Raw genomic sequence first — 9,783 nt, 5'->3', positions numbered from 1 at the left:
TGATTAGCATAGTTTTTAGGTTTTTAGATCTGAATCTAGAGAGAAATTACTCTTCCTCTAGGTTTTCTTTACATTCATAGTTTATTAGTTTTATGCTTTTGCTTTTGGATATTGAAGAGTCATCACCTCCGTTGAAGATACTATTCTAGTTTGTTTTCTTATTCCCTTTTTATTCCATATTCTTAATTCTTGTTTAGAGTTACAATTGGATTGTTTTTAGAATTTATTAATGCAAAGGATTACTTTTATTTTTAATTAATTTGTAGTTATTGTCTATCATGTCTCTTTTATATTCCCTACTCCCAACAACGAAGATGGTATTCATGTTGAGGGAGTAGACTCACAACTTGACATGGGGGTTGATTAAGAGGAGACACTTGAGTTGAAATGCTCAAGTGATTAGTTAAATTAGAAGTTGTTGGCTAATTCTCTATTTACTAACGCTAGACCTTCCCAAGGGAGAGGACTAGGATTTGTGAATAAGAGTTAGCTCAATCACTTGACTTTCCTTTATTTAGTAAGGGTTAACTAAGTGAAAATAACAACCTCTTTACACTAAACTTGAGAAAATTCCAACAAGGATAGAACTTCCAATTAATCATTCCCCCAGTCAAGGCCTTTTATTTTGAATATTATAAATCTCCTTTAATTTTCATTGCTTTAATTTACAATCATATGCTTGTGCCCATTGCCCAAACTCAAAATTTTCCAGAAAACTCCTGATTAATAAATTAGTACCCTTTTGTCAACTCGTTGGGAGATGACTTGGGACTCATACTCCCAGTATTTTTATTCTAAATTTTTGTGACAACCTTTCTAAATTGAAGAGGCGGATTTTTGCTTGTTAAGAGCTATACTCACAACGTGTTTCCTAAATTGATTTCTTAATCGGCCAACTTTCGCCACCCATCACTAAACCACACATTTTATACCATATACACAATCCATCAATTATACAGTCAGTTCATTCCTATCTTAAGGTCTTCTAGCCTAAGTTTTCACATGACATTAAACATTAACTATGAGAAACCAAAACCATACCTTCGTACGGAATCAAAATATTCGAAGCTCCGGTGAAGCTTTCTGACTGAGCTATCGAAGAAGAAAACGTCCAGAATCGTCTGTGCCTTCTAGAACTCCCGTTGGCCGAACTCAAGGAGTATAGGAGCTACATCACCGTCAACTTCCACTGACCAAAAGTGGTGCCAACGTGTAGAGGAGGAGGATACGAATACTTTTACCGGATTAGATTTTTGATTGGGGTTACGAATTGCAAGAAATCGAAGCCAAAAGGTTAGTGGAGGTTTACGTTCTCACGCTTCTCTCTTGGTCACTCTTCTCTCTCGCCACTCATTCCTTTGTATGTGTGTGTGTGTATATATATATATATATATATATGGCGGTGCAAGTATAATAATGATAATAAAGTAAATGTTACTTATTCCTTCGAATGATACTATTATATATAAAGCTAATGATATAATAAGGCTAATGATACTCATAACTATATATTACATATATGTATACGTATACAACGGCTTTCCATTAGTTAAAGGGCTGCCGCCTTTTATATATATACTAGTTTTAAGAACCGTGCCAAGCACGGGGACATAAAAAAATGGCTACTGAGCATAAAGAACAATGTCCAGTTGTTGCAATATTCAACAATAGCATATTCGTAGGAATTAACATAAGTATTAAGGATACGGAATGCAAATAACATCTTGAGAAGATGACCAAAGAGCCACACAACAAACATACCATTCAAGGTAGAATGGAAGGTAGTAAGCCGGTAAAAACCTTTCTATAGACAATATTAATAGTATGATTTGAGACTGTGCCGTTAGAGCCAACAGATAATATCTTCAGTCCAGAATGCATGCTGACCCGAGAGAGTGCAACATAAAGCTGACCATGAGTGAAAACAGGTCTTGGAAGATACATGCCAACAGTTGACATTATTTGTCCTTGGGACTTGTTTATGGTCATCGCAAAGCAAAGCGCAACCGAAAATTGTCGTCGAGTAAATCTAATCGGTAATGTCTCATTATTAGGGGCCATGTTCATTCTGGGAATAAAGACAACCTCACAAGTATTACGACCTGCTAATATGACGCACTCAATGACATGGTCGCCGAGACGTCTAACTTGCATTCGTGTACCGTTGCATAGTCCATTGAATTGGCCAATATTGCGAAGAAGCATCACAGGAACACCAATTTTAAGAACTAACCTGTGTTGGGGAATTCCAGAATAATTCAACGCATTCAACGACTCTATGCTCATTGTATATAATTCAGATTCCAAGTGACCATCTTCATTAAGTAGTGTATCAGAGCTCAAGTAAACTCTCTCGTTGCCAGGGATCAAAGACATCACATGATTGTTAACTTCAGTAATAACATCAAGTGTTGGTGCTAATATATTCCTGCCCTTAAAATAATCCATGCTAGAAGAATGGAGTAAAATGTCAGGATAAACAAACAACACCAAATCATGCAGACGCAGAGACTCAATATCCAACAGCAAGTTGTTGGGTATTCTAATAACTGATTCGCCATCGGTACTGTCTCCGAGTAACCTGTCACCTATTTGAAGCAGCCAGTCAGCAAATTACTCTAACTGTACATTGTGGATATCTTGCGAACCACGACCTAGCCTCATGTTTTCAGTCAATTGCAACACTTGGAAACATTGCCACAGGTTCGAAGCTTTAATACACGAATGAACAATCTCCTCCTGGGAACCACGAGGAATCACAGGCAATATCTGACGGAAATCACCTCCTAGAACAACAGTTTTTCCACCGAATGGAGCATCAGGATTATATCCATGATCAAAACGAAGAACATCCTTAAGGTACTTGTCGAGCGCTTCAAAGCAAAATTTATTTAACATAGGTGTCTCATCCCATATAATTAATTTTGCAGATGAAATAAGACGCGCGAGGGGTGTGCCTTGCCTTATATTACAAATGGAGTCTTGGTTAACACTGAGTGGAACCTTAAAGCGTGAATGAGCAGTTTGCCCATTAGGCAACAACAGCGCTGCAATGCCACTGGATGCCACGTTGAAAATAATATGACCCTTCGACCTTATTGAAGCAGACAGTGCATTCCATAGAAAAGTCTTCCTAGTTCCACCATATCCACAAACAAAGAAAAAACCACTAGTGCCACGACTGAATGCATTGGCTATTGTGTCAAACGCAACACACTGGCCTCGATTCAAGTGGGAAACCAAATCAACAGAAATACTTGCCAACTCTGTCTTATCCAAATTGAGCTCATCAAAGAAGACTGTGTCGGGAGGTTCAGTCAAATCCACTGAATCAAGAAATGGCATGTCAGTAAATTCTTTTAGGGTCCTACAGTTCGACTGCAGAAGTTTTTCAATTTTGGCAAGCGTGGTGGACTTAATCTCATCGACGGAACGCTAGAAACCTAAAAACAAAATAGAAGAGAGTTACATCGCAAACAATTTTGCCATGGTAATAAAGGAAAAAGAATAAATGCATAACACATAGCAGGAGAATGAAAAAAGGGTAGTTTTTAAATTGCTTGGTATGATTTTGGCGAGATAGCAACATAATAGTAAAAAAAATGCAAAGTTTACCCAAGTTGTGACTTTCGTAAAGCATCGAGCTGTCCGCACAATGTTGCCAACATTGTTCCCACACCATGTCGGGATGGACCATGTTATTTGACATCAAATGCATTGCAAACAACTTCCTGATATAATTCGGTGAAGCCCACGCACTGGCTTCATTAATTGCATCAATAAATTCTCTATTGTCTTGTAACAACCCTAGAGCATAATAGGCTTCTTTGAATGTATTGTACACAATGCCACCAACAGAACGGACATCAGCAAATGTCTGGCACCCTTTTTGATAGTTTAATAATAAATGAAGGTAGTACTCCTCTCCATGTGAGTGAGGAATATGTGTGAGATGACCAATCATATGCCCTTGCTTTCGCGGCTTCCATATATGCCCCTGCTTATCCCAAACAAAAAACGATGGAATCTTCGCATAGGTAAGTGTACGGGCCACATCAAAATCCTTGTTAGCCTTAAACCAGCCGATAAACATACTATCCTTTGAGACTGCAATCTCGATTACATTCTCAATAAGCTGATGATCTTTGTACAAAACATTCTGTTCATTCGGCAAGTGGAATGGAAGGCGAATGATGTTAGGCTCTTTGAACTGAATCTCAAACCCGAATAGCCGTCAGGATGCCTCACAAGCAGATATATATCGACAATCATAGTAGTTTTGGATTTCATCCACAGTGACAACGGAATCAGCTGAATCATGTGATCGGAAAAACGAAGTTGAGACACGGTCATTACCTTTGTGGACGTACTTAAACAAATACTTAATAGCAGACGTTTGGCAAGTGTACTCGACATTTATGTGACATCCATACTTAAGAAGCAACGTTGCATTGTACGAGACAATAAACCGATTGTCGACGTCAACATTTCTCTTTCTTGTTGAACGGCCATTATCTGACCGTTTATACTTGGGAAAACCTGCACTGTCTATGGCTGTTTTCTGACGGAATACCATTGGATAGAACTTGGAACACTTCCCATTAACCATACACGGGCTGCTCGTGTTTAAAACCCCACAGGGTCCATGAACCATGAACTTCTGGACTAACCTGTGTAGCTTAGGTTGCGTGTGTTCGTCGGGTATCTCAGCTGAGATATGATGGTCAATATCATCGGATGATCTAGGCTTCTCGTCTGGCTGAATAAACAATAAAATGTGACAGTGGGAAAGGCCACGCTTCTGGAATTCAACTGTGTAAACAACTAAGACAAAGAAAATGGAAAAAAGAATAGAATATGTTAGGAGACAAATAACAACTGACAGAAAAAGGACTAATCTGTGAGGGTGAACTTGAAGACAGTGAATGAAAAACCTTACTTCCTTTAGGCTTTCCAAATATAGACCCATCCTTTAAGTCTTTTAGTAAGGCGTCTAACTTGATCTTGAAAAACCTAGATATGATATCCGGCATGTCACTTGGCTTTAATGAATAGTTGGCAATGCAATCTTTAATCTCGTTCCAGTCTAGGTTACATGTGATAGTAATAAAATAGCTAGGATAACTGGCAAACCTGCAAATAGCAAATGCATCTTTGCAATTTTTGTACATGTACCGGGGACCACCGACAAAGGACGACGGCAGGATAACTCGTTTGCCAGTTCTGGCAGCTTGTGTCTCACCATGAATCAGGCACTCATGAAGCCCCTACAGTTGATGGGAGCGAAACTTGTTCTGGTGGAACCTGTGATATTGTAGTCTATCAACTTCTACCATAGTGTAACTATCAACCAAAAATTGTTGGAACAAACGTCTTGACTTGAGAAGAACTTACGACTCCTATTCCCTCATTTGGATTCGAAAAGATAGAAACTCCCTCATGCTAATCGTTTCGCGCTTATGTAAATGTTGCTTAGATCTTTCTTCAGATATTAAGATGACACTCCAAAAACCATCTTCTCCGTATGGAAATAACAAGGGGTATTGTAGGGCAAGGTACTTGGGATGATTAACGTCAATGCGTTTTAACTGATTTGAACGCGTCTGAATAATAGCGTCCCTCGCAAGGTTTTCTGTATCAAAATCACCTACAATAAGAGCTGCAACTTCAGACGCTGATGGTAGATTATATCTCCTACCATCCGTATTCCTCTTTTTAATAAGACGAAGCTTTAGCGGAGTGGTTGAATCTTCAGCGAACCTTTGCCTAGCATATCGGAAAGACTTAGCAAGAGAATTGTGGGAATCAAGCATGTTGCTAAGGTCGGCCACAATTGTCTGATCAATAAAATTGTGTTGATAAGACTAGCTACAGTAAACAAAAAATGAAAGACATAATGATAAATCAAGGTCACACCCGAATAAATAATATGATACACATATTAAAATATCAATGGTTGAGCAATTCGCAATAATGGTCAATGAAACCTACTCACCCAATTGCGTCAATCCTGTTCTGGACTTTATTTTTTGTATAGAGCTGTGCAAACTTGGGCTTGCTAGACTGTTGTGGCATCAAACTTCCAATAGAATGGTAATTTTGGTCACTAATTACAAACATCGGGGGAGCGGATCCCTTGTTAAGTGTGTACTGAATCTTCCAAGCCATAGATGTGAAGGAAAACATACCATTGAAAGCCCTGATATGTTTTTGATAATGCATAACTCGTTCATTATCACCATCCAACAACACCCTCAACAATGGAGGCGGAACCGGAAACAAAGGGAGGGTGACTGACGATCGGATTCCTGTCAGTAAAGAATTTTTATAAAAACAATCACATTGTAAGTATAGCTTCTAAACCAACAGAGAATCCTTTTGTACAAAAACTTAGTTGTCACTAAAGCAAACCCAATAAAATTTATAACTGAAGTATTGAAACCTCGGGTCGTCTCTCAAGGAATTGCAGGGTAGTATGATTTATTATTGGTTATAGAAAATTGTATATTTTTGGGTTTTTGAAATAGGGAACAAGTAATTTAAATAGCAAGAAGAATAAATTAATAATTATAAAGTAAACTCTTGGCAAGGTATAAGAACTGAAAATCCTATCCTAGTTATCCTTATCAGGTATGATGGGAATTGGATTTTTGCTCCCACTTAGTTAACCCTTACTAAATAAAGGAAAGTCAAGTGGACTGATCAATTTGATTCCTCAAGTTCTAGTCAACTCCTAAGGAAAGACTAGCTTTAGAGAGATGCAAATCAATCCGCAATCCTAATTTCCAATCAACGGCTGAGTTTGATAACTCAAGCATTACTAATTACTTAACCAAAGCTAAAAGGAAAAATAAATCTAAATTAAATTGAAAGCATCATGAATATAATAGAACAATCGTTAATCTGAAATACCTCAAATAATATTAAATAGAATATTCAAATCTTGACATGAAAAGGTTCATAAGCTAAATTGGAACATTAACAAGTAAAAGCATTGGAATAAATAAAAATAGAAGAGAAACATTAATTAAAGGAACATTGAACCTGGCATTGAGGTAGTAATCATAAAATAAAATAAAAGGAATCCTAATCCTAAAACTTGAGAGAGAGGAGAGAGCCTCTCTCTCTCTAATAGCTACATCTAAAACCTAAAATTGTGTATGTTGAATGTTGTAAAAACATCTCCCTTCGATTCCTCCGTTCTCTGGCTTATATTCTGTGTTTCTGACTTGGATTTGGGCCGAAAAAGGGTCCAGAAATCGCTGGGGGTGTTTTCTGCAGATTCTTGTACGTGGCATCTGTCACGCGTTCGCGTGGGTCACGCGTACACGTCATTTGCGTTCTGCTCAAGGCACGCGTCCGCGTCAGTCACGCGTTTGCGTCGATGCCATTTCGCGCTAGGCACGCGTTCACGTCATCCATGCGTTCGCGTCACTGCCCTTTTCTTCAAAACTCCATTTTTTTGCTTTCCTTCCATTTTTGTATGTTTCCTTTCTGTCTTTTAAGCCATTCCTGCCCTATGAGACCTGAAAATACTTAACACACAAATCACGGCATCGAATGGTAATAAGGATAATTAAAATTAATACTTTTAAAGCATAGGAAACATGTTTTCACATATATCATAAAATAAGGAAGGGAAAGTAAAACCTTGCAATTCATATGAATAAGTGGGTGAAGAATTGATAAAAACACTCAAATTAAGCACAAGATGAATCATAAAATAGGGGTTTATCAACCTCCCCACACTTAAACAATAGCATGTCCTCATGCTAAATCCAAGAGAAAGAGTAAGGGTGGAATGGTGGAATCTTATGCAATGCAATCTATTCTAAATACAAACTACCTAAATGAATCATGCAATTCTAATTACTATCCACCTACATATATATAGAGCTTACATGTGGTTAACTTGATTCATATTTTCAAGGAATCATATAGCCAAGCCTATATCATGTTAAAGCACTTTCATAATTGAGTTGGGTTAAAATATTTCACAAGCTTGCAAGACAATTAAATAATTAAATATGGATATATGGAGATGAGGTATTGAACCCTCACTGGATTTTGTGTTTACTCTCTAGTCACTCAGTATTTGGGGTTAATCACTCTATTCTTTTCTATTCCTGCTTTCTAAAACTTTGTTCTTCATCTAACCAATCAACAAATATACAATGTATACATACAAACATCATGAGGTCTTTTTGAAGGTTGTAATGGGGCCAAGGTAAAGGTAAGGGTATATATATATAAGGCTAAGTGAGCTATAAGTTGAATCCTTAATTAGTCTAAGATCTCACCTAACATATACATACTCTATAAAAGTTTAAAATTATCCTGGTTTGCCCAATTTTTTCACTTTTGTGTTACATACTCATGTACCAAGTTTATTTTGTTTTTACCTCCATGTGCATTGATTCCTTTATTAAACTTATCATTGGAGCGAATCTGTCCCCTTATTTAATTACTTAAATAAATTTTTTTTTGAAACATAAACATAACATTTTCAATGCACATGGTATTTTCATTTATTTTGGTTTCATATGAGTATACTCCCAAAATCTTGATTATTTTATTACTTTAATTTTTTTCCTATCAACCCATGTTCCCATGTTTCCCCACACTTAGTGAATACACAATCTCTATCTTAAGCTAACCAAGGATTCAACTTGGGATTTTTAATTTGTTTTTCTGCTTAAAGCTAGTGATGTGGTTATAGAACAAAAGGGGATTAAAAGGTTTAAGGGGGTTAACAAGGGTGATGTAGGAGGTAGGCTTATTTGGGATAAGTGAGGGAAAATTCAAGTGATGGCCTCAATCATATGCGGGTATGTATCTACATTCTATATTGGACATATAGATTAAAACAAGGTAAATATTACAAGCATAGAAAAGAAGTGCGAAACACACAGGAATGAAATTTATGGTTGAATGTAATCATACAATTAAGCTCAAAAACTCACGGGTTGTGTGTTCTTTGGCTCAAAAATCATATATCAATTATGTATGTCATGCAAGTAGAAATCAAGAGTTCTCATTATTCTCAATGTGAATCTTAGGATGGCTCTTAAAAACTTAGTGTTCTTTCTTGAAAAAATGTTGTTAACTAACTCACATTTGTATATACCCTTCCTCCAAGACTTGAATCAGTAAGAGCGGATCTTGTAACTTCTGAATTGCACCTTTCCCAAATGTCTGCAAACTTCTCCTCAAATGGAGGTGTCGAGTAAGGCACTTCTCTCCTGTACTGAATGCTTCCTTATTCACTCTAATCCTATGCCTCCCCATTCCTTTATCAAATCACGTCAAAGCCCGGAGTGGATTCTTCTCCGCCGTATAGCTTCCGTCCTACAGCGGTCTTTTCCCTTTCATTTTCTCTTCCAGTTGGTTGTACCCTTTACACTCCCTTAAGAGTTACTGTCATCTGGATGAAGAGTAAGAGGTTTATGTACTACTAATCGGCTCCTTTCCTCTTTCCATCGACAGGTAGGGTTGCCCACGCTAACCCCTCTTGATCATTGTAGGCCTAAGACTTACCTCTACTGGTGCTTCAAAAGGTTCGATGTAATTGACCTAAGAAGCCCTTTGAACGCGCTCTAGTATATATATATATATATACAGTGTGTGGATTGTTGTGATTCTGTTATACTAAAGTCTATAGTTTACTCTTTTTATTTTCAATTAATCCAAGCTATCGTATGCTAAAAGGGTAAACTAAACTAATTAATCCATATATTCTATATCACAACTTAATAAGCTAAAAGTGCAACTAAACTAAATATC

General features: G+C 37.2%; 1 protein-coding gene across 1 annotated transcript; it reads right to left on the bottom strand.

The window, feature by feature from the left end:
* Nucleotides 1-1,764: 1,764 nt before the first annotated feature.
* On the bottom strand, nucleotides 1,765-9,288 carry LOC112729856 (uncharacterized). Its single transcript, XM_025779999.1, has 8 exons — nucleotides 9,183-9,288; nucleotides 6,115-6,308; nucleotides 5,560-5,837; nucleotides 4,940-5,133; nucleotides 4,244-4,824; nucleotides 3,680-4,159; nucleotides 2,694-3,435; nucleotides 1,765-2,588 (listed from the first exon to the last, which is right to left on the bottom strand). The coding sequence occupies exons 1-8, from the start codon at nucleotides 9,286-9,288 to the stop codon at nucleotides 1,765-1,767; spliced, it is 3,399 nt and encodes a 1,132-aa protein (XP_025635784.1).
* Between the last annotated feature and the right edge of the window lie 495 nt (nucleotides 9,289-9,783).

This window comes from Arachis hypogaea, chromosome 12 (genome assembly GCF_003086295.3).
Source record: "Arachis hypogaea cultivar Tifrunner chromosome 12, arahy.Tifrunner.gnm2.J5K5, whole genome shotgun sequence".
Taxonomy (NCBI): domain Eukaryota; kingdom Viridiplantae; phylum Streptophyta; class Magnoliopsida; order Fabales; family Fabaceae; genus Arachis; species Arachis hypogaea.
The sequence above is the reverse complement of the archived record's forward strand: the minus strand, read 5'-3'. Positions and strand labels throughout refer to the sequence as shown.